Consider the following 25,115-nt stretch of genomic DNA (forward strand, 5'->3'; position numbering starts at 1 on the left):
GGCCACACAGCAGCTTTTCATCTTTATATTCTGAGTCTGTGTTATGACGCTGGCTGAGGAAGGTATAAAAGTGTATTTGTAAAGTAAAGAACAGTACTGGAATGTGTAATGGAACAGTTCTGTTACCATGGTTCTGTTCTCATACACCGTTCCTCACAGACAGATATGTTTACATTCCGTCCGGTCTTTCAATGGACAGGAACAAATAAATAAATGGCACCCCAACCACTTTCTATACCAATATGTAGTCTGTGCAGTGTGTTTGAGTTATGTTCTGTGTGTGTTTTGGCTGCTGCTTTGGGTAAGGATGTGGAACATCAGACTCATGTAGTCTGTGTAATAGAGGGTGAGTCATGCCTACGAAGGCTCATTTACTACACATGAAGCATTACATCACTACTGGCAGGCTGTGACAGTGTGGGACTAGGATCAACATTGGGAAAAGGCGACATTTCGGAGCCTGTACTGTACTGCCTGAGAACATGGACATGGGGGAAAGAGGGGGATCCAAGGGATGTTTGATGTGTGTGTAGGAAAGGGGGAGAGAGAGAGAGAGAGAGAGAGAGAGTGGTGGGAAGGGAGGATCACTATCAGTAGCTTCATTTGATGATCTAAATCTCCATACAACTCAATCTCTCGCAGGTCCCATCTGAGCCCTTCAGACTGTCACTAAAGAAGCTGTTTCATAATTAGTTTAAATTGTTAATCCTCATGAATATATTTAAGCTCATACTGTCACACACATGAATTCTTAAGCTGGTTATGTAAAGTTTATGTTTCTACACTCCACTCCTTTCAGTACAGCCATAGGAAAACAGAATAGCTATAGCATCCATCACCACTATTTCTACACTGACTACGGCCTCAAACGCCCATCCCATCCCACAGCACACAAATAAAGTTTGAAAAAATTGGGAGACCGATTCATAAAATGATGAAAAGCAACACTCGCTATTAGTCAGTCTCTCTCTGCCTGCCCTGCATTCAAACCATCCCTCCAAAGCCCCTTCCCTTCCTTATCAGTCTGTTATGCAGCTTTCACCCAGACAGCCCAATTCTGATATTTTTCACTAAATGGTCTTATATACCAATCAGATCAGCTCTGAAAAAGATCTGATGTGAAAAGATCTGATGTAACTATTCAAAAGAACAATTAGTGGGAAAAAAAAGATCAGAATTGGTCTGTCTGTGTAAACGCAGCCTCATTGTGCTGTTCTCAGCATCAGGCCTAGCCTACCAACCACACTCACCCTCCCAACATCCTATGGCCCTGCAGCGATGGACTACATATGCTGCCACTAACGTGTGCAGTGGAGTCTGTTAGTGTGTGTCTGTGCTTGTGTATGTCTGTGTGTTGAATGCCACTCAGACAGACCACAGCAGTAGGCAGAGAGAGAGAGAGACAGGCAGCTGGGCGTGAGTAATGCATCCATCCATCCAGGCCCAGGGAATCTGGGTCACAGTCACACTACTGTGGGACTTTAGGCAGACACTCTTATTTACTCTCACTAGATACTTACACTGCTGGGTGATGTTCACTAATGCAAACACTCCTATACAAATATACAGATAGTCAGCCCGGTTACTCTGTGGGATGGGTAGTCTATAGCTGCATTGACTGCCCACTCCTGATTGACATTGGAATGAGCATTCACCAGATGGAGGAGCAAATAATGGACTAGGGAAGGAAGTGGAATAGTGCCTAAGCAAAAACGTTTTTTTCCTCTCACATTTCTCACATTCAGTCCACTTCAAAGGGTCAGAGGTTAATTGGGTATCATCATTATTCAATAGCCTATTATTAGGATAGAGGACTGGTTGTGTGCATTATTAGGCTCATCTTAAAGACAAGGGGGATAGCATCATATATGTGTAATTGCATAGCTTATTGCCAGACCACCAGGCGTCCTGCTATGACGGTGCACGCTTCTCCCGCACGCTCTTCCCGTGCGGTGTCATTCCTGAACACGCAGTCAGGTGTCGCGTGTCTTTTGCGTTACCGGCGACGTCCATGATTTTCCCACGTCCACGTAGCGTTGGTTTTTTATCTCCCATTTTATCACCGGGAGAGCTGAGCTGCTGGATGAAATGTTTTGAGAGAAAACTGACGTCGTGTAGGCGTGGTGGGTGCCAGCGTGCAGAGAGAAGCCCACCGCAGAACCGTTAATCCAGTCCGGACACCACGTTTTAGTGGAATTTAGCCTACATTTGGCCAAACTTTACCATCTGCTGCTATTTATAAAGGGATTCATTCATAGCAGACTATTTGAGAGGATAAGTTTGTAACTCGCCTGCTCGATGGAAAAAAGAGAACGCCCAGCACAGCATCTCAAATCGAGGTGAGAGTGCGCTTTATAAACCGACGCCGAGGCACCGCTGCCATAGTGAATGAGAACCAGCAACGTTTAACCAGACCGACAAGAATACCTCTCACTTGATGACTGACACCATTTAAGTAAGTTTATGTTGGCCAGCCCGATAGCTCTGTAGGCAAATTTGTGAATGTGTGTGACGTGCGCAAACTGACAGGCAGGCTGTGGCTTCTGCAACGGGCGACATCCTCTGATATCCGGGTAGCGCTGCCAGTCATCACCTAACTCTATACTTCCGTCTTTAAATTGTATCTTCTTTACACGGAGTCCGTGTAACATTGTAATATTGTGTCTAGCCGGCTGATGTTACAACATGGCCATGACAGATTGCTGATCTTCAGCTTTTTAGAGCCATCTTGGCCATGCATATGGATGTTGTGGTCTGCGGCAGGGCTGGCCCTAGACGAAATTTGGTGGTGGTTAAATAGCTGATGTGCTAGGGACATGTCCATCTCCAATATTACATGTCCATCTGACATGGCCATCTACTCTAGCCTACGGTACTGTAATATTGCCTGAATACTGTAAAATTGCTTGAAACAACTGGACGCATGAACATAATTTCTCCAAGTGGACACAACATATGTGTCCCGCTTACATCACTAATGATGGTGATCCGCAGGTGCTTTGGGCACCTAAACCCAGATTTGTCATCAAATGTGACTCTTTGCTAATTGGGTCTTTAGAGCAACAGCTGCCTGGCCCATTTGCTCTCTTCACTGCCTCTCCTCCAACCCTCAAACTCCTGACCCCCAACCTCTGCCCTTTTATCCCTACCCTTCTAATACATGTGGTATGGAGTCTAATGTGTGTCCCACTCTGCCTTGCCTTGCTCACTTTATCTCTCCTTGCTTTCAATGCTGGATCTGTATCCCTCTCCCTTTCTCACCCCTCACCTCTTACCCATCTCACCCCATACCCGAGCCTTGAGTAGGGTAAGAGTGTTGGAGAAAACAAGAGGGAGGCAGGTTTAATGAGGTTACTGGATGCATTGTCATGTGTGTGAGGGGATGAGAGGCTGCTACTGCTATCGCTTCTGCTGCTACACACACACACACACACACACACACACACTCGGGCCAGGGCGATACCGGTATCGCAATTCTCGTTAGTAGCTCAGCAAGGAAACTAAACATGAAGTGGGTTTAACTTTAGGAAAACAGCCTGAATGTTGGAAACAAACATCCCTATGTTGTCATCCATAGTCACATTTGATTTGTTTTCCCAAGCTAAAGCACACAACCTTTTACATACAACACGTTTTTAAAGAACCAAAGAGTTTGGTCTGCTTCGTGTTTTCACTTTGGGAAAAAGCATTGGCACAGTGTTATCATCCTGGCCCTGAACACACACACACACACACACACACACACACACACACACACACACTGCTGTTTAAATCCCACACATTGCTCTATTAAAATTCAGCATAGTACCATCATCACAGACAGTAGGTAGCAAGCAGTCCTTTTAATAGACTGCAATAGTATACTGTTGAGCCTTCTGTTCCCTCTCTTTACACAACACTGCAGCTCCCATCATGACTTGGACTGTTGTGAATATAGAGTTGTTTGTACTCACTAAAAACAAATGGTTCATTATAGCATATACCTCACGTTGGGTTGTTTTAACCCAATGCATTGAGTAGATACTTCAAAACCCAGCGCATTGGGTTATCTAATCAACCCACAGTTGGGTTAACTATAACCCAATGTCACTGTGATTGTTATGTTAAATCGTTGTATTTAATAACTTTATTTTAAACACATTCACATTGATACCCCAAGGCAGTCAACCCTTAACAACAACTGATCCCTGTGCGCCAACGATGTGGACGCCGATTTAAGGCAGCACCCCCCGCACCTCTGATTCAGAGGCAGTTGGGTTAAATGCGGAAGACACATTTCGGTTGAATGCATTGTTGTGCAACTGACTAGGGTTCCCCTTTCCCTTCCCTTTCCACTCACCACCCTCCCTATCAGTGGTGTAAAGTAACTAAGTAAAAAATACTTTGAAATCAAACTACTTCAGTAGTTTTTTTTTCTTCTGTACTTTACTATATATATTTTTGACAACTTTTACTCCAGAACATTCCTGAAGAAAATATGTACTTTTTACTCAAAAATGTTTTCCCTGACACTCAAAATTACTCATTACGTTTCAAATGCTCAGGCAGGACGGCAATATTGGTACAGTTCATGCACCTATTAATATAACGTGTTGTCATCCCTACTGCCTCTGCTCTGGTGGACTCACTAAACACAAATAATGTGTTGGTAAATTGTGTTGGAGTGTGACCCTGACTGTTTGTATATAGAAAAACAAGGGAATTGTGCCATCTGGTTTGATGTGTAGCGTTTACTTTGACTTTTTACTTTTGCTCAAGTATGACAATTGAGTACTTTTTCCACCATTATAAACTAGTGCATTTAAAAACACATACTTTTAGACTTTTACTCAAGTAGTAATTTACTGGGTGACTTTTACTTGAGTAATTTTCTGTTAAGGTATCTTTACTTTTACTCAAGTATGACAATTGAGTACCTTTTCCAACACTGCTCCCTATCCCTAATACATACGATGAAAAATAAGTGTTCAAACAAGACCAATACACAGAGTTTCAAATGTCCAGCAAGTGTCCACTATATGCAATTACATTGAACCTTACACAGGTCTGTGAGCAGTGTAGCGTTCCCCCTGAGCTGGCGGACAAATGGTTCTTGGCTCTGCCTTCCGGAGGTAGGCTATTGCTTGTTGACTCCAACCTTAAAAGTAACAACAAAGAAAGTTTAGCAGGTCTGTTAGAAATGCCTTTGTCACACCATCTGGATAAGGGAAGCATTTCTATGCTCTACTCACAGTACAGGTGGACTGCATTGTAGAAATGATCATATTACAGTATGTGTACAGGTTGTGTTAAGGGTGTATCATTTCCCCATCCATTTTGTATGACCATGGAGGCATCATGCCAGGAACCACCTTCAGGTCCACTTTGTTAAATGGGTCTATAGGGGAAAACGACATCAAACACATCTCAAATGAGTAAATATGCCTAGTTTTGGGTTGGCACATGCGCTCCAGCCAACATGCTGCAGATAGTGTTGAGTAGGTTCGTTTACATGATGAGATTATTATGGATTAGAGCGAGAATATTTTGGTCAAGCATCGATCATCATGTCATCAGAATAAGACCCTTGACATCTATTGGGAACGAGCATCAAGTGCATACCCTGCACTTTCACCACCCTGTGAAGTTGATCATAACTTATTTCATCTGTAGCATAATAAACTGCATGGTTTCCTGAGTCGTAGTGGGAGGAGCACATACCATGTCATCGCGTGACTCCAAGTTTACTTCAATTTGATGGTTATTATATCAATATTTGCGACATAAAGGTGTTTTTACTGCCATTTCTTCCATAATTAATTTTAGTGACACGTCAAACAAACACATTTTGTCAGAATTTATAAAATTGTACCGAAACATCCTGTTTCCGTCACAGTTGTTGTGATATTTGTTTCTACGGCATAACTTTTCTTGTATAAAAACTGTGGATGGAAACGTGGTTAATGTCCAAGAGTGAAGAGATGTGTCAAAAACATTATTATTTTTATAGTTCTAGTATATTTGTCACATTGTCTTACCATTAGAAGGGTTTCAGCATCCTCTGCCAGGTCACTTTTCCTCTTCTCCCCTTATGGAAGACATTGACACATGTCCAATGACCCTCCGTCACACAAGTCAGTCAGTCAGACCAAGCCAGGTCCAATCCTGGGCCTGGAGGCTGGCCAGACCTGTTCTGTAAGTCCACAATCTGCTCTCTCTCCTTCCCTCTCTGCTGCAGCTTTTATCACAGCACAGTGTGTGTGTGTGTGTGTGTCTCCCATCCTTTCAGTGATGGCAAAAGTATCCAATTGTCATACTTGAGTAAAAGTAAGATCTTTTCAAATAGAAAATGACTCAAGTAAAAGTGAAAGTCACCCAGTAAAATACTACTTGAGTAAAAGTCTCAAAAGTATTTGGTTTTGAATATACTTAAGTTTAAAAAGTACATGTAATTGCTCAAATATACTTAAGTATCAAAAGTGAAAGTATAAATAATTTAAAATTCCTTATATTAAACAAACCAGAAGGCACCATTTTTCTTGTTTAATTTTTTTTTACAGATAGCCAGGGGCACACTCCAACACTCAGACATCATTTACAAACGAAACATGTGTTTAGTGAGTGCCAGATCAGAGGCTTTTCCTGTCCTGCTAAGCATTCAAAATGTTCCGAGTACTTTTGTGATGGAGTAAAAAGTACATAATTGTCTTTAGGAATGTAGTGAAGTAAAAGTACTCAAATATAAATAGTAAAGTACAGATACCCCAAAAAACGACTTAAGTCGTACTGTTGAGTATTTTTTACTTAATTACTTTACACCACTGAACCTTTTTATAGGTACATTTTAAACCCAGTCAGTGCGTAGTTAGTGGGTGTTCTGTCTCACTTCAGTCACTTTGGCTATATTGATATTTAACCCGGCCATGTATGTTCATGCGTGTGTGTGGGCTCTGTTGTGCAGACTGGCCTAGAGGTGGTCCATCTGTGTTTGGCTAATGAGCTCTGGACCAGTCTAAAGGCATCTGCCTTTATTGCCACGCTACTTTTGCACTGTTAAGCTGGTACTGCTGCCATATCTGTTCTCTGGCAACGACACCTTTACTACAAAGCAGTGCAGTACACTGTCAATCATGATGGTACATCGTATGGTACCACAACTAAAGCGCCCGCAGTACAATGTAGTGTGTAAAACACAGTAAAGTCCTCAGGGACAGGAAACTCCGGAAGGAAAATGTGTTTGTAATAATTTGACATTTTTTGGCTTAGGTTCAGGTTGGTAATTTGGCTGTTCGGAAGGGATTTTTTTGATAACATATCACCTTAGGCTGCTAATGTATCGTACTGTATGGTGGTGAGTGTTGGTGAGAGATTGTTTGGATAGCGATTCTGCTGTTTGGTAGTATTGGATATTTGGTTCTGTCTGTTCCTAGTGTTTGCGATATTGCTACTGAGTGAATCTTCAGGGGAGTTTTAAAGTGGAAGTCTGCCTCTCTTAGTTGGTTGGTTATGAATCTCCTCAGAAGTATTTCCTCACCATGTCCCATTCTCCTGCTCTGTTGTGTTAATAAACTCTTTGTTGTTTTTGTTAAGCAGATTGTCTCAGTGCCACATTTGACTAGCTAGGCCTCTGAGGAGCGGGTTCGTCCTTCACTCTGTTTCCCTTTCATACGACTTGACTGTTCAAACATGGAACTATTTCCCAATAGAGAGTGTATACATTTAATTGGGTGTCTGAATTGGTTGTGCAGACTAGCGTGATAGTCATGTTAAATATACATTACCAGTCAAATGTTTGGACACACCTACTCATTCAAGGGATTCTTCTTTTATTTTTACTATTTTCTACATTGTAGAATAATAGTGAAGACATCAAAACTATGGAATCACTTAGTAACCAAAAAAAACAGAATATATTTGAGATTCTTCAAAGTAGTCACCCTTTTCCTTGATGACAGCTTTGCATACTCTTGGCATTCTCTCAACCAGCTTCATGAGGTAGTCACCTGGAATGCATTTCAATTAACAGGTGTGCCTTGTTAAAAGTACATTTGTGGAATTTCTTTTTTGAGCCAGTCAGTTGTGTTGTGACAAGGTAGGGGTGGTATACAGAAGATGACCATATTTGGTAAAAGACCAGGTACATATTATGGCAAGAACAGCTCAAATAAGCAAAGAGAAATGACAGTCCATTACTTTATCTGCAGTCGCAAAAACTATCGAGCGCTATGATGAATCTGGCTCTTATGAGGACCGCCACAGGAAAGGAAGACCCAGAGTTACCTCTGCTGCAGAGGATAACTTTATTAGAGTTAACTGCACCTCAAATTGCAGCCCAAATGAATGCTTCACAGAGTTGAAGTAACAGACACATCTCAGCAGTTTGGGCCTTCTGGCTCGTTGCAAACTGTGTGAAGACAAACTTCGCCAAACGGGGGATGACTTAACAAAAGCGCATTTACGAAAAAACCTCAATCTTAACCATAAACATCAATGCCTTTCTTAAAATCAATACAGAGGTATATTTTTTTAAACCTGCATATTTAGTTAAAAGAGATCCAGGTTAGCAGGCTTTAGTAAACTAGGGAAATTGTGTCACTTCTCTTGCGTTAATTGCACGCAGAGTCAGGGTATATGCAACAGTTTGGGCCGCCTGGCTCGTTGCGAACTAATTTGGCAGAATTTTACATAATTATGACATAACATTGAAGGTTGTGCAATGTAACAGCAATATTTAGACTAATGGATGCCACCCGTTAGATAAAATACGTAACGGTTCCGTATTTCACTGAAAGAATAAACGTTTTGTTTTCAAAATGATCGTTTCCGGATTTGACCATATTAATGACCTAAGGCTCGTATTTCTGTGTGTTATAATTAAGTCTATGATTTGATAGAGCAGTCTGACTGAACGGTGGTAGGCAGCAGCAGGCCTGTAAGCATTCATTCAAACAGCACTTTCGTGTGTTTTCCAGCAGCTCTTCCCTGTGCTTCATGCATTGAGCTGTTTATGACTTCAAGCCTATCAACTCCCGAGATTAGGCTGGTGTAACCGATGTGAAATGGCTAGCTAGTTAGCGGGGTGCGTGCTAATAGCGTTTCAATCAGTGACGTAACTCACTCTGAGACCTTGAAGTAGTTGTTTCCCTTGCCCTGCAAGGGCCGAGGCTTTTGTGGAGCGATGGGTAGCGATGCTTCGAGGGTGGCTGTTGTCGATGTTTTCCTGGTTCGAGCCCAGGTAGGGGTGAGGAGAGGGACGGAAGCTATACTGTTACACTGGCAATACTAAAGTGCCGATAAGAACATCCAATAGTCAAAGGTTAATGAAATACAAATGGTATAGATAGAAATAGTCCTATAATAACTACAACCTAAAACTTCTTACCTGGGAATATTGAAGACCCATATTAAAAGAAACCACCAGCTTTCATATGTTCTCATGTTCTGAGCAAGGAACTTAAACGTCTTACATGGCACATATTGCACTTTTACTTTCTTCTCCAACACTTTGTTTTTGCATTATTTCAACCAAATTGACCATGTTTCATTATTTATTTGAGACTAAATTGATTTTATTTATGTATTATATTGAGTTAAAATAAGTGTTTCATTCAGTATTGTTGTAATTGTCATTATTACAAATTAAAATAAAATTGGCCGATTTTTAATCGGTATCGGCTTTTTTGGTCCCCCAATAATCTGTATCGGCGTTGAAAAATCATAATCGCTCGACCTCTAATCTGGTTTCCGCTTAGTCCCACTATCATTTAGTTTTATATGACCCGAAACACACCTCCAGGCTGTGTAAGGGCTATTTAACCAAGAAGGAGAGTAATGGAGTGCTGCATCAGATGACCTGGCCTCCACAATCACCTGACCTCAACCTAATTGAGAGGGTTTGGGATGAGTTGGACTGCAGAGTGAAGTAAAAGCAGCCAACAAGTGCTCAACATATGTTAGTTTCTTCCCTTGTAAAACAACATAGCTTCCCGTTAATACATTCCTGCTTTTCCCTGGACCAATAACTTCCCCAGACACACGGTGGTAGACGTGGACATCTGTTCCAGGGATGGCAGATGTGAAGTGGTTGTGTTTGATGCGCTACTGGGCTGGAAGACTAGGGGGGTCATGCCGTTCACATTCCAAAACACAGATTGCAAAATGCATGGAGTTCATATCGACAAATTCACTCTGCAATTGAGCGCTAATTCAAAACTACACCCACAAACACGTATTTGAGCTACAAGCTGAGCCATGCTTCTCATCCTGTTGGTATTGATTGCACAATTTAATTATTCTCCAAACATGGTATAACCCTTCGTTGATCGCTCGACACACAACATTTTGAGCATAGATTGTTGGCAGACTCTGGTTAGGAATGAATGGGTCGGTGTGTGTTTGTAAATAGATGTTAGTAAGAATACAGATGTGGTTTTCTTTGTGTGTGTGTGGCTGTGTGCAATGTCCTCTCCTTTCTCTCACTCACTCTGTGTCTCTCCCTCTCTCTGTGTGTGTGTGTGTGGGAGAATGAGAACAGCTTTCCTCTCCACTCTGCTGCGTGACATCATAGCAACGGAAAGGATGGAGGTGGGAAAGTAGGGCAGAGTGGGGGGAGGAGGCAGAGGGGGGGTTCAGTGTGATTGCCCCTCCACCTCTCTCTCTCCATCTCTTCCTGTCTTCCTGTTTTCACCCAGTGCCTGCCTGTTCATTCTGTCTGTCGGTGCGGTAGAGCGCTCCCCTGCCCCTCAGCAATGCATTTTTGACTCAGTCATCCTCGTCTGAGAGAGATGGTCTCTAGATAAAGAAATCATGTAGTCTGTGTGAGTGCAACACAGGTGTGTGTGTGTGTGACGAGATGTCTGAAATCCTCCGGGAGACACTTCCCTCTTTCACAGGGTCCTTTAATGTGGGAGGAGTGAAGTTTAAGAGCACGAGTTGCCTTGGTAACAATTGCTGCCATCTGTGTGAGTGGTGTGCGGGCGGGAAAGGATGGCGTAGCCTCCGGTCTTAATGCTTCATCTCCATTTTGAATGATTTATTTATTACTCAGCAGAACGGGAAGGTTACTGGGTTACGCTGGAACACTTCCTTAGCCTTATGAATCTAGAATGAGACCAAGTCCATTCTCAATGAGGGTACTGTTTATATATTCTGTCATGCTGTCTCTTAAACTAACTTCTCACATCTGCAGCACAACATGGCTACCAACCGCATTATAACTGCAAAGCGGAGGGCAGAAGGTATCTAAGGAGTGGGGATGGATCTGGGGAGGACCGACACAAATGTGGGAGTTTTGAGATGAGGAGAGGAAAGAGACCAGCAGGGGTCTGAGGATTAGATGTGGACTCCCTCGGATGGCTGAAGAGGGCTTTATTTCTTTATTTTTATTGAACCTTTATTTAACTAGGCTTGGGGAGAGGAGAGACTGAATCATTTGTAGTAGTCCCAGACCATTCAATAGTACTCCCAGACCATCAAATAGTAGTCCCAGACCATTCAATAGTAGTCCCAGACCATTCAATAGTAGTCCCAGACCATTTAATAGTAGTCCCAGACCATCCAATAGTAGTCCCAGACCATTTAATAGTAGTACCAGACCATTCAATAGTAGTCCCAGACCATTTAATAGTAGTCCCAGACCATCCAATAGTAGTCCCAGACCATCCAATAGTAGTCCCAGGCCAACCAATAGTAGTCCCAGGCCATCCAATAGTAGTCCCAGACCATTTAATAGTAGTCCCAGACCATTCAATAGTAGTCCCAGACCATTCAATAGTAGTCCCAGACCATTTAATAGTAGTCCCAGACCATCCAATAGTAGTCCCAGACCATTTAATAGTAGTACCAGGCCATTCAATAGTAGTCCCAGACCATTTAATAGTAGTCCCAGACCATCCAATAGTAGTCCCAGACCATCCAATAGTAGTCCCAGACCATTTAATAGTAGTCCCAGACCATTCAATAGTAGTCCCAGACCATTTAATAGTAGTCCCAGACCATCCAATAGTAGTCCCAGACCATTTAATAGTAGTACCAGACCATTCAATAGTAGTCCCAGACCATTTAATAGTAGTCCCAGACCATCCAATAGTAGTCCCAGACCATCCAATAGTAGTCCCAGGCCAACCAATAGTAGTCCCAGGCCATCCAATAGTAGTCCCAGACCATTTAATAGTAGTCCCAGACCATTCAATAGTAGTCCCAGACCATTCAATAGTAGTCCCAGACCATTTAATAGTAGTCCCAGACCATCCAATAGTAGTCCCAGACCATTTAATAGTAGTACCAGACCATTCAATAGTAGTCCCAGACCATCCAATAGTAGTCCCAGACCATTTAATAGTAGTCCCAGGCCATTTAACAGTAGTCCCAGACCATCCAATAGTAGTCCCAGACCATTTAATAGTAGTCCCAGACCATTTAATAGTAGTCCCAGACCATCCAATAGTAGTCCCAGACCATCCAATAGTAGTCCCAGGCCATTTAATAGTAGTCCCAGGCCATTTAATAGTAGTCCCAGACCATCCAATAGTAGTCCCAGACCATCCAATAGTAGTCCCAGACCATCCAATAGTAGTCCCAGACCATCCAATAGTAGTCCCAGACCATCCAATAGTAGTCCCAGACCATCCAATAGTAGTCCCAGACCATCCAATAGTAGTCCCAGACCATCCAATAGTAGTCCCAGGCCATTTAATAGTAGTCCCAGACCATCCAATAGTAGTCCCAGACCATCCAATAGTAGTCCCAGACCATCCAATAGTAGTCCCAGACCATCCAATAGTAGTCCCAGACCATCCAATAGTAGTCCCAGACCATCCAATAGTAGTCCCAGACCATCCAATAGTAGTCCCAGACCATTTAATAGTAGTCCCAGACCATCCAATAGTAGTCCCAGACCATCCAATAGTAGTCCCAGACCATCCAATAGTAGTCCCAGACCATCCAATAGTAGTCCCAGACCATCCAATAGTAGTCCCAGACCATCCAATAGTAGTCCCAGACCATCCAATAGTAGTCCCAGACCATCCAATAGTAGTCCCAGACCATCCAATAGTAGTCCCAGACCATCCAATAGTAGTCCCAGACCATCCAATAGTAGTCCCAGACCATCCAATAGTAGTCCCAGACCATCCAATAGTAGTCCCAGACCATCCAATAGTAGTCCCAGACCATCCAATAGTAGTCCCAGACCATCCAATAGTAGTCCCAGACCATCCAATAGTAGTCCCAGACCATCCAATAGTAGTCCCAGACCATCCAATAGTAGTCCCAGACCATCCAATAGTAGTCCCAGACCATCCAATAGTAGTCCCAGACCATCCAATAGTAGTCCCAGACCATCCAATAGTAGTCCCAGACCATCCAATAGTAGTCCCAGACCATCCAATAGTAGTCCCAGACCATCCAATAGTAGTCCCAGACCATCCAATAGTAGTCCCAGACCATCCAATAGTAGTCCCAGACCATTTAATAGTAGTCCCAGACCATTTAATAGTAGTCCCAGACCATTTAATAGTAGTCCCAGACCATTTAATAGTAGTCCCAGACCATTTAATAGTAGTCCCAGACCATTTAATAGTAGTCCCAGACCGTTTAATAGTAGTCCCAGACCGTTTAATAGTAGTCCCAGACCGTTTAATAGTAGTCCCAGACCATCCAATAGTAGTCCCAGACCATCCAATAGTAGTCCCAGACCATCCAATAGTAGTCCCAGACCATCCAATAGTAGTCCCAGACCATCCAATAGTAGTCCCAGACCATCCAATAGTAGTCCCAGACCATTTAATAGTAGTCCCAGACCATTTAATAGTAGTCCCAGACCATTTAATAGTAGTCCCAGACCTTTCAATAGTAGTCCCAGACCATTCAATAGAGGGTTCTCTTGGCTGCAGTAGTAGATGGTTCTCGGCTGCAGTAGTAGATGGTTCTCGGCTGCAGTAGTAGATGGTTCTCTTGGCTGCAGTAGTAGATGGTTCTCTCGGCTGCAGTAGTAGATGGTTCTCTCGGCTGCAGTAGTAGATGGTTCTCTCGGCTGCAGTAGTAGATGGTTCTCTCGGCTGCAGTAGTAGATGGTTCTCTCGGCTGCAGTAGTAGATGGTTCTCTCGGCTGCAGTAGTAGATGGTTCTCTCGGCTGCAGTAGTAGATGGTTCTCTCGGCTGCAGTAGTAGATGGTTCTCTCGGCTGCAGTAGTAGATGGTTCTCGGCTGCAGTAGTAGATGGTTCTCTTGGCTGCAGTAGTAGATGGTTCTCTTGGCTGCAGTAGTAGATGGTTCTCTTGGCTGCAGTAGTAGATGGTTCTCTTGGCTGCAGTAGTAGATGGTTCTCTTGGCTGCAGTAGTAGATGGTTCTCTTGGCTGCAGTAGTAGATGGTTCTCTTGGCTGCAGTAGTAGATGGTTCTCTTGGCTGCAGTAGTAGATGGTTCTCTCGGCTGCAGTAGTAGATGGTTCTCTCGGCTGCAGTAGTAGATGGTTCTCTCGGCTGCAGTAGTAGATGGTTCTCGGCTGCAGTAGTAGATGGTTCTCTCGGCTGCAGTAGTAGATGGTTCTCTCGGCTGCAGTAGTAGATGGTTCTCTCGGCTGCAGTAGTAGATGGTTCTCTCGGCTGCAGTAGTAGATGGTTCTCTCGGCTGCGGTGGTAGTAGTGGTAGAGGGTTCTCTCGGCTGTAGTAGTAGTGGTAGAGGGTTCTCTCGGCTGCGGTAGTAGTAGAGGGTTCTCTCGGCTAGAGGTTGACCGATTATGATTTTTCAACGCTGATGCCGATTTATTGGAGGACCAAAAAAGCCGATACCGATTAATCGGTCAATATAAAAAAATGTATTTGTAATAATGACTATTACAACAATACTGAATTAACACTTATTTTAACTTAATATAATACATCAATAAAATCAATTTAGCCTCAAATAGATAATGAAACATGTTCAATTTGGTTTAAATAATGCAAAAACAAAGTGTTGGAGAAGAACGTAAAAGTGCAATATGTGCTATGTAATAAAGCTAACGTTTCAGTTCCTTGCTCAGAACATGAGAACATATGAAAGCTGGTGGTTCCTTTTAATATGAGTCTTCAACATTCCCAGGTAAGAAGTTCTAGGTTGTAGTTATTATAGGACTATTTCCCTCTATACCATTTGCATTTCATTAACCTTTGACTATTGGATGTTCTTATCGGCACTTTAGTATTGCCAGTGTAACAGTATAGCTTCCGTCCCTCTCCTCGCTCCTCCCTGGGCTCGAACCAGCAGCACAACGACAACAGCCACCACATCGAAGCAGCGTTACCCATGCAGAGCAAGGGAAACATCCACCCCAAGGCTCAGAGCGAGTGATGTTTATTAGTGCGCGCTAACTAGCTAGCCACTTCACTTCGGTTACACCAGCTTCATCTCGGGAGTTGATAGGTTTGAAGTCATAAACAGCGCAATGCTTGACGCACAACGAAGAACTGCTGGCAAAACACACGGAAGTGCTGTTTGAATGAATGTTTACGTGCCTGCTTCTGCCTACCACCGCTCAGTCAGATACTTAGATACTTGTATGCTCAGTCAGATTATATGCAACGCAGGACACGCTAGTTAATATCTAGTAAAATTATCAACCATGTGTAGTTAACTAGTGATTATGATTGTTTTTTTTATAAGATAAGTTTAATGCTAGCTAGCAACTTACCTTGGCTTACTGCATTTGCGTAACAGGCAGTCTCCTTGTAGAGGGCTCTCTCGGCTGCGGCAGTGGTAGTAGAGGGCTCTCTTGGCTGCGGTAGTGGTAGTAGAGGGCTCTCTCGGCTGCGGCAGTGGTAGTAGAGGGCTCTCTCGGCTGCGGCAGTAGAGGGTTCTCTCGGCTGCGGCAGTGGTAGTAGAGGCTTCTCTCGGCTGCGGCAGTGGTAGTAGAGGGTCCTCTCGGCTGCGGCAGTAGAGGGTTCTCTCGGCTGCGGCAGTGGTAGTAGAGGCTTCTCTCGGCTGCGGCAGTGGTAGTAGAGGGTCCTCTCGGCTGCGGCAGTGGTAGTAGAGGCTTCTCTCGGCTGCGGCAGTGGTAGTAGAGGCTTCTCTCGGCTGCGGCAGTAGAGGGTTCTCTCGGCAGTGGTAGTAGAGGCTTCTCTCGGCTGCGGCAGTGGTAGTAGAGGGTCCTCTCGGCTGCGGCAGTGGTAGTAGAGGCTTCTCTCGGCTGCGGCAGTGGTAGTAGAGGCTTCTCTCGGCTGCGGCAGTGGTAGTAGAGGGTTCTCTCGGCTGCGGCAGTAGTAGTAGTAGTAGAGGGTCCTCTCGGCTGCGGTAGTAGTAGAGGGTCCTCTCGGCTGCGGCAGTAGTAGTAGTAGAGTTGTAGAAGTAGTAGAGGGTTATCTTGGCTGCGGCAGTAGTAGTAGAGGCTCCTCTCGGCTGCAGTAGTAGTAGTAGTAGAGGCTCCTCTCGGCTGCAATAGTAGTAGAGGCTCCTCGGGTGCGGTAGTTGTAGTAGTAGTAGTAGTAGTAGTAGAGTTCTGTTGGCTGTAGTAGTAGTAGTAGTAATAGTAGTAGTAGAGGGTTCTCTTGGCTGTAGTTGTAGTTGTAGAGGGTTCTCTTGGCTGTAGTAGTAGTAGTAGTAGAGGGTTCTCTTGGCTGTAGTAGTAGTAGTAGTAGTAGAGGGTTCTCTTGGCTGTAGTAGTAGAGGGTTCTCTTGGCTGTAGTAGTAGAGGGTTCACTTGGCTGTAGTAGTAGTAGTAGTAGTAGTAGTAGTTGTAGAGGGTTCTCTTGGCTGTAGTAGTAGTAGTAGTAGTAGTAGTAGTAGTAGTAGTAGTTGTAGAGGGTTCTCTTGGCTGTAGTAGTAGAGGGTTCACTTGGCTGTAGTAGTAGTAGTAGTAGTAGTAGTAGTAGTAGTAGTAGTAGTAGTAGTAGTAGTAGTAGTAGAGGGTTCTGTTGGCTGTAGTAGTAGTAGTAGTAGTAGAGGGTTCTGTTGGCTGTAGTAGTAGAGGGTTCTGTTGGCTGTAGTAGTAGAGGGTTCTCTTGGCTGTAGTAGTAGTTGTAGAGGGTTCTCTTGGCTGTAGTAGTAGTAGTAGTAGAGGGTTCTCTTGGCTGTAGTAGTAGTAGTAGTAGAGGGTTCTCTTGGCTGTAGTAGTAGAGGGTTCTCTTGGCTGTAGTAGTAGTAGTAGTAGAGGGTTCTCTTGGCTGTAGTAGTAGAGGGTTCTCTTGGCTGTAGTAGTAGTAGTAGTAGAGGGTTCTCTTGGCTGTAGTAGTAGTAGTAGTAGAGGGTTCTCTTGGCTGTAGTAGTAGAGGGTTCTCTTGGCTGTAGTAGTAGTAGTAGTAGAGGGTTCTCTTGGCTGTAGTAGTAGAGGGTTCTCTTGGCTGTAGTAGTAGTAGAGGGTTCTCTTGGCTGTAGTAGTAGAGGGTTCTCTTGGCTGTAGTAGTAGAGGGTTCTCTTGGCTGTAGTAGTAGTAGTAGTAGTAGTAGTAGAGGGTTCTCTTGGCTGTAGTAGTAGAGGGTTCACTTGGCTGTAGTAGTAGTAGTAGTAGTAGTAGTAGAGGGTTCTGTTGGCTGTAGTAGTAGTAGTAGAGGGTTCTCTTGGCTGTAGTAGTAGTAGTAGAGGGTTCTCTTGGCTGTAGTAGCCCCACTCCCACCCTGCCCTGGCCAGACAGAATTTCATGCACGATAGAGCCTCTAAGCGGATCCCATGGAGAGGAATTGGATTATGATAAATGGCCGGGGAGCTGCCAGTGTGTTCTCTGTGGGTGTTGAAATAGTGTGTGTATCTGTGTGAGCTCTGTGGATGTTGAAATGGTGTGTGTGTGTGTCTGTGTGAGCTCTGTGGATGTTGAAAGTGTATGTGTGGGTGTTTCCAGGTCTCATAATATGTTTTCCTCAAGCTCCACTCTGCTGGCCTATGATTTTTGTTTTCACATTACTTACCTGTTGTTCTTATCGCTCTCTGCAGGACAGACGGGGATCTTCAGCCAGTGATGTAGACAAGGATGATGAAGTTACATAGGGAAGGCTGTGTGGGGAGGAAGAGCATCGCCTGATTCTCCTCCACTTCCTCATCCCCTCTGAGTCGTGTCCTCTGATTGGGTGGGCGGAGCACAATGTCATCGACCACACCCACCTCAGCCCCGCCTTCCAAGAAGACGCGTGGGAAGGAGAGGACGGAGGTCATGGGCGACTTGCCGCAGACAGCCAATGAGGAGCTGAGGAGCAAGCTGATGGATTTCCAGATAGAACTGCAGCAGGAGAAGGGCAAGGTAGGCCCGCCCCCTCTATACAATGATCCACTGTTAATTATAAACTGGGTGGTTCGAGCCCAGAATGTTGATTGGCTGACAGCCATGGTATATTAGATCATATACCACTGGTATGACAAAACATGTATTTTTACTGCTCTAATTACATTGGTATCCAGTTTATAATAACAATAAGGCACCTCGGGGGTTTGTGCTATATGGCCAATATACCTCGGCTAAGGTCTGTATCCAGGCACGCTGCGTTGCATTGTGCTTAAGAACAGCCCTTATCCGTGGTATGTTGGCCATATACCACACCTCCTTGGGCCTTATTGCTTAATGATACTATTAGGAAATCATTAACACTCTCTCTTTTTCCTATTTCCCCTGCAAACCTCTCCTCCCCTTTGCCTCTCTCCTCCCCTGTCCTCTATCCCACCGTCCTCTCCTTCCGCTGGGTAGGTCTCTAAGCTGAGAGAGCGTCTCCAGGAGCAGAGGCAAGCCAGGGAGCTGGAACAACACAAACACACAGTGGTCCTCACCGACCTCCGCGCCAAACTGCACGAGGAGAAGCTCCGCGAGCTGGCTTCCGCTCGTGAGTCATTGGCACGGCAACACGAGTTGGAGCTATCACGTACCATTAAGATCCGCGACGGGGAGGTGCAGCGGCTCCAGGGGCTGGTCCATGCGCTAAGGGACGGGGCGGCTGACAAGCTGAAGAGCGCCCTGCTAGGAGAGGCCCGGGAGGAGGCCAGGAGGGCCTTCGATGGGGAGAGACTCAAACTGCAGCAGGAGGTAGGTTGACCTTGGGAATCAACTTGCATTGTTGTATTAGATTTAGTCATTTTTTCCCCCATGGTCAATCAGAATCAGTAAAAGAAGTTTGACTGTTTTGTCTGGTTTTGAAAGTTCTTATTTAAAGAAACAGAGCGTCTTCTTTGTTTCTGGACTAGCAGAGTCATATGACATTACTATCTCCTGAATCATCTTAATTGCTTCAGGGTCCCAGTACTTGGAAGTGTATATACACTCTAATTGTGTCTGTTTGTGTGTGGTCCCTCAGGTCATGAAGCAGGAGACGGCACGGAAGCAGGTTGAGGAGGCTCTGGCTAACGCACTGCAGGCAGACAAGGCCAAAGCAGCCGACCTCCGAACAGCCTACCAGCAGCACCAGGATGAGATCAACCGCATCAAGAGAGACTGCGAGAGAGACATCCGAAGGGTGGTGAGTCGACCGTAACATGGCCACCACGCCTTAGCCCGATCACATAACCCCTGATTGATCCTAACCCACATCAAACAAGACCATGTGAGAGACGACATGGTTGTCTGGTGCTGAGTGACCTGAAAGTTAACCAAATTCCAAACCAACATAAACCATAGTTAAGTGAAACTGGAATTACCCTCAAGCAATAGACTGATTCCTCAGATCCTGTACTGCTGAGTTCCCTGCATGCACTTCCCTGTATGCACTCGATCTGATCAGTAGCTTGAATTGCACTGTGTCCTATGTTGATCTCCAGTTCTATTTCACACTGTGTAGTTTTGCTTTTCAGAGACCCAGGGTAGCACAGGTCAACAGTCGGTGTGTGTTACGACAAGACAGAAGAACACAGCATGCTAGCACAGGGCCATAAAAGAGGTATCTCTAACCGGTTTTACAGCCAGGCCATTTGACTAATATCATTTTACTGGGATAAGGAGAGGGAAAGGAGGCGAGAGTGAGCTGGGCAGTGAGATGAAGACCGGAAGAGAGAAGGGGGAGTGTGAACTAGGATTCATAAATGAATTACACTCAACGGCGTTGGTGTAGCATACTTGTTCGTTCACTCGTCTGTGGTTGGGAAAGGATGAGCCGTTGGTGGAGGAAGGGAACAATGGGGTAGAAAGAGAGTGCAGGTCGGGTTAAGGCGGGCGAGTTCCAGAGTAAACTATCACTCTCTCTCTCACCTTCTTTCTTTCGCTCTCATATCGCTCTTTGTCTCCCTCTCTCCTCCTCTCCATCCTCCCATCTTTCTTAGATGGATGAGCTGAAGGGGAAGGACCGTGTGGTGTCTGCGTTGGAGAGGGAGCTGGGGTTGCAGGCAGGTTATGCTCAGAAGCTCCAGCTGCAGAAGGAGGCTCTGGACGAGCAGCTGGGCCAAGTCAGGGAGGCAGAGAGGCACCACGGCAGTCCCAAGAGAGAGGTAGTCCCTACCCTGGGGGAAACCCAGGACTATATCAACAACCAGGTGAGGACAGCCCCATTTTTAAAATACACACACACACAGGCAAGCACACACTTGTGCACAAACACATTTTACTGACATGGTATTTTTCAAAAACCTGGTGGTCAACTCATTCACACATGGTCTTTGTCTCTAATCATCTCCCCAATTTCTGTCTCTCTCTTTCTGTGTCTCTCTCTCTCTCTCTGTGTCTGTCTCTCTCAGGAGGTGGAAGATCTTCGGGATGCGAGGAGGTTCCAGCTGAAGATAGCTGAGCTCCACTCTGTTACCAGGAAGTTGGAGGACAGGAACGCACTGCTGGCAGATGAGAGGAATGAACTGGTGAGGAACACACACGTACACAAACACACACAGACAATAACTTGGTGGATAGCTGAACATTGTAGGGACATTATGGGGACTTATGGGAACATTGAAGGGGTGTTATGGAAATGTGCAGGTATATAAAAATAGGTCTACACATCTCATCTGTCACTATTTCTCTTGTTTTCTCCCTCCATCTCTGTCAGTTGAAGAGGGTGCGTGAGGCAGAGAGTCAGATGAAGCCCCTGTTAGATAAGTATAAGAGGATGTCGAAGAAGAATGATGACCTCCTGCAGACTCTGCAGCGCATGGAGGAGAAACTCAAGAACCTCAGCAGAGAGAACGCAGAGATGGTGAGAGAACCAGAAATATCCTCTTTTGTCTACTTTCCTTGTCATGTCTCCTTCATGATGGGAAGAGGACACCATGTGGAAGTATTTGGATACCATTTGGAAGCCTGATATGAGGGTCCTGGGCTGGCGTGGTTACAAGTGATCTGGGGTTGTGAGGCCGGTTGGACGTACTGCCAAATTTTCTAAAATGACGCTGGTGGCATTAAATTCTCTGGCAACAGCTCTGGTGGATATTCTAGCAGTCAGCATGTCAACTGCAGACATCTGTGGCTTTGTGACAAGACTGCACATTTTAGAGTGGCCTTTTATTATCCCCAGCATGAGGTGCTCCTATGTAATTATTATTTTTAATCAGCTTCTTGATATGTCACACCTGTCAGATGGATGGATTATATTGGCAAATTAGAAATGCTCCCTAACAGCAATGTAAACTAATTTGTGCACAACATTTGAGAGAAATAAGCTTTTTGTGCATATGGAACATTTCTGGGATCTTTTATTTCAGCTCATGAAACATGAGCGTTTTTATATTTTTGAACAGTATACATTGTACAGTAGGTACCATGTGAGATTTGTAATTGCTCTGTGAAATGGAGGGAAAGGGAGACCTCCAGTGGACATTGAGAAAAAGCATCAAGATGATTAGGTAGCAGCATCTGTGTGACTGCAGTATGTGCAATTCTCCTTGATTACAAAGTCACCTTGCACAACTTAAAGTTACGTTATGTTTCAGGAAATCCTGTCTCTCTTGACCTCACTGCTCGAGTTGTCTATCCCTGAGAATGTCTCTCCTCCCTCCCTCCCTCCTTCTCAGAAGGAGAAGGCGCACTCTCGTTCCCAGCAGCCCCAGCAGCTGAAGAGGCCTACCTCCCTGACAGACCTAAGCCACGCCCACGAGGAACAGGAAGTGGAGTTCCTCAAGCTGCAGGTTGCCGAGCAACGAGGCATCATCGACGAACTCACGCAGGTTAGGGAGACGGACACACAGACATTCACACTGCAGTTTATCTGATCTTTAAATCACCCGAGCTTCCAAATAATAGGGCATTGACAGATCCTTATTGTAGTGAGATTAGTGAATCAGGCAGCCGACTAGCTCATACGCTCATAAACAAAGAGGGGGCCATTTTGTTGAGTTTTACCAGAGTACATTGAAACAGTAGGATAAAATGGGTGCCGTTAGGGTCAGTGAACTGTTGGGTAACATGTTGGTCCTCTGTACACCTGGGCTGCCCTCCAGACCCTCACCAACCACCCACCCACCCAAATCAGAGCCTTGCTGAAAATTCACTCATTTGCATGATGGTCTTCTGGCTCCTTGCCTCTGATTTAAGGTGTTGTACACAACTCTTTGTCATAATCTCTTGACCTTGCTTCTGTTGAGAATCATACTCGTCTCACTTTTTAACATGGGTGCATTTTGACAAGCCTAAATCACACCGTATTCCGATTCTGTCTCCAGTAATTCACACGCAGGGGATGATAGATGGCCTAGATTAGTACAATTAGTTTGTCAGGTTAAGGATCAGTCCCACATCAAACAAAGCATTCTCATACATACTCATACGTACACAATGCATGTGGTGTGGAGTCGAAATCCTAAACTGTCCTCTGCTCCTTTTTGGCCACAGGAACGTGACAGACTGATGCTCTGCAAAAATAACCGAAGAAAAACCCTCAAACTACCACCTAAAGTAGGACTACTGCTCCCTTTGTCCTTCTGTCTGTGTGTTTGTGTTTGTATACCTGGGTTTTTTGTTTTCTAGCACTAGGCGTTTCTTTGTTGTGTTCTCTATCTCTGGTCACACACTGTTGATCCTGTGGTGTTGTCACTTAGCAACTGTCTCTTCCCATGATGCCGATGCACTGGTTCTGTGTAATTGGGCTCAATGGAGAACTATGTGTGTTTTTGATTTGTCTTTGTGTAGTTTGTGTGCGCGCAACTGTGCGACTGTGTGTTTTATAATTGGGCTCATAGGGGAACGATGACACCTGTTGTTCAGCTCAGAATGGTAGGTAGATAAGGTGTTGATGAGGAGGCACGATTAGCGCAATTGGGCTGGGTTCTCAATAGAGTTTGCAAAGTCAGTGATGTATGTTAAGCGAGGAGGTGACGGAAGATTCAACACACTCCCTGCATCTATAACTGGAGCTAGCTGTTGGGACTGGAACGCTCCACTCTCAAACTGGGAGGGTTATCGAGACTATTAACCTCAAACCGAAAACGTCAATTAGGACTCTCAAACTGGGAATGGAACAGAACACACTTATGGAAAGAGTTTGACTGGAATGGAGAAGTATTCCACTGCTACCTCGCAGGCCTGGAGACGATCTTAAAGATCATCCAGTTTTTTTTCTTCTCCCTTTGGGAGGAGTGAATGCTAGTTAACACTCCTCTCTCGCTCCGTCTTTGTCTGCGGAGTGCGCGACTGAGACACGGTTGTGCGTCAGAGCTCAGTGCTCGAGGACTGGCACGTACAGTGTAGATTGCCTTGGAAGATACTAGATTTGTCGGGGGGGGGGTTCTAGTATAACAACAGTATGTATGAGTACTTCCAGCTCATCCTCTACTTCTCCTTCTTTATCGGCCTGTGTGCTATGGTCTGTCTCTACTTCTCTGGTTGTCAGGAGATGACCTACAAACACGATGGTAAGGACTTTATTGTAGTATAGCAACCATTTTGAGTTGACTGAGTGGATTGGACCTGAACATAATGGGAAAGATACGGTGGTTTTAGAGAATGTTGTTGAGTCTATAAAACCAATGGGAAGGACGAGATTAGCCTTTCTTTTTAGAGAATATTGTGAGGAGAGTTTTGGTTTCTTAATCCGATGGTAAGGAATATGGAAGTGATTGTTCCGAGGTTGATGGACCGTCTACAGTCGCTAGTGAAAGTCTACACACCCCTTGCACAGCCTTGCATGTTTTTTTTGCTACCGATCTTCACAACCTACTCCACACTTTCAAAGTGAAAGAAAAATATTAGAATGTTTGCCAAATCTAATAGAAAAAAATCTAAGAGTTAATCATTGGTGGAAGCACCTTTGCCAGCTGTGAATCATTTTAAATACGATTCTACCAACTCTGCACAACTCTTAGGGAAACATACTGTATATCCATTGTTTTTGACAAAATTGCTCAAGTTCAATACATTTGGTTGGGAATCATTGATGGACAGCAATATTTAAACCTCGTCTCTGATTTTTCCAGCAGATCTAAGTCCAGACTGAGATTGGACCATTCTGGAACACTCAACACCTCTTGAAAAGCCATCCTGGTGTGTCTTTGGCATTAAAACTTGTGTGATTTTTATAGCTGAAACATGTCATTATCTCAGGGTTAGGTTTTCAAAGTTCTACAATGGGTTTTCCTCATTCTTTTTACCTGGGCTTTGCTCCTTTCATATTTATTTTTATCCTGATAAATTCCTCAGTCCCTGCCGGCGACAAGCATACATGATGCTGCCACCACAATACTAGACAATACAGAGGGTTTCACTCTGTGTTGTGCTATATTGGATTTGAATACCTAATCCTGGGATATAGTTTTATTTTTAAGGTGAACAATTACACAAAAGTGAATGCCAATGACATAGCTTTCCAAGAGGTGTTGAGTGTTCCTGAGTGGTCCTGACTTAAATTTGCTTGAAAGTCAGAGACAAGCTTTGAATATTGCTGTCCGTCAATGATTCCCAACCAAAATTTCCTGAGCTTGAGCATTTTTGACAAAAACAATTGATATACTGTATGTTGTCCTCAGAGTTGTGCAAGGCTGGTAGGATCTTATTAAAAAATGATTCACAGCTGTAACGGTTCTTCCACCAAGTATTCACTCTTGCATTGATTGCATTTCTTCACACATCTCCATTTTGTATCAATAAAACAAAATGTCTAACTTTAAAGTATGGAGTATGTTGTGTAGATCTGTAGGAAAATGTCATCCTTTTTAGATTTAATTTTAAGGCAACCGCATCTGATTAAGGGATGGGTAGACTTTCAGTAGGCACTACTTCTATATAAGAATGGGTGTGTGTTTTTTTTTGTGAGTGTGCAAGTCAATATGTTAC

At 44.4% G+C, this 25,115-nt stretch overlaps 1 protein-coding gene across 3 annotated transcripts in view; it reads left to right on the plus strand.

Moving 5' to 3' along the window:
- Positions 1-1,927: 1,927 nt before the first annotated feature.
- The window catches only part of LOC110488646 (janus kinase and microtubule-interacting protein 1), a 44,919-nt gene continuing 21,731 nt past the window's right edge, over positions 1,928-25,115 (plus strand). For 2 of the 3 annotated variants that reach the window (XM_036942762.1, XM_036942761.1), the window contains exons 1-9: positions 1,930-2,455; positions 17,882-18,185; positions 18,627-18,959; positions 19,228-19,389; positions 20,186-20,395; positions 20,597-20,713; positions 20,902-21,048; positions 21,863-22,015; positions 22,680-22,742. In XM_036942762.1, the coding sequence (XP_036798657.1) occupies positions 18,030-18,185; positions 18,627-18,959; positions 19,228-19,389; positions 20,186-20,395; positions 20,597-20,713; positions 20,902-21,048; positions 21,863-22,015; positions 22,680-22,742 (1,341 nt within the window). In that variant the 5' untranslated portion in view covers positions 1,930-2,455; positions 17,882-18,029. Of the gene's footprint in view, positions 2,456-17,881; positions 18,186-18,626; positions 18,960-19,227; positions 19,390-20,185; positions 20,396-20,596; positions 20,714-20,901; positions 21,049-21,862; positions 22,016-22,679; positions 22,743-25,115 lie in introns of all 3 variants that reach the window. The other variant, XM_036942759.1, reaches the window with a different exon arrangement.

The sequence above is a fragment of the Oncorhynchus mykiss genome, chromosome 14 (genome assembly GCF_013265735.2).
Source record: "Oncorhynchus mykiss isolate Arlee chromosome 14, USDA_OmykA_1.1, whole genome shotgun sequence".
In the NCBI taxonomy this organism is placed as follows: domain Eukaryota; kingdom Metazoa; phylum Chordata; class Actinopteri; order Salmoniformes; family Salmonidae; genus Oncorhynchus; species Oncorhynchus mykiss.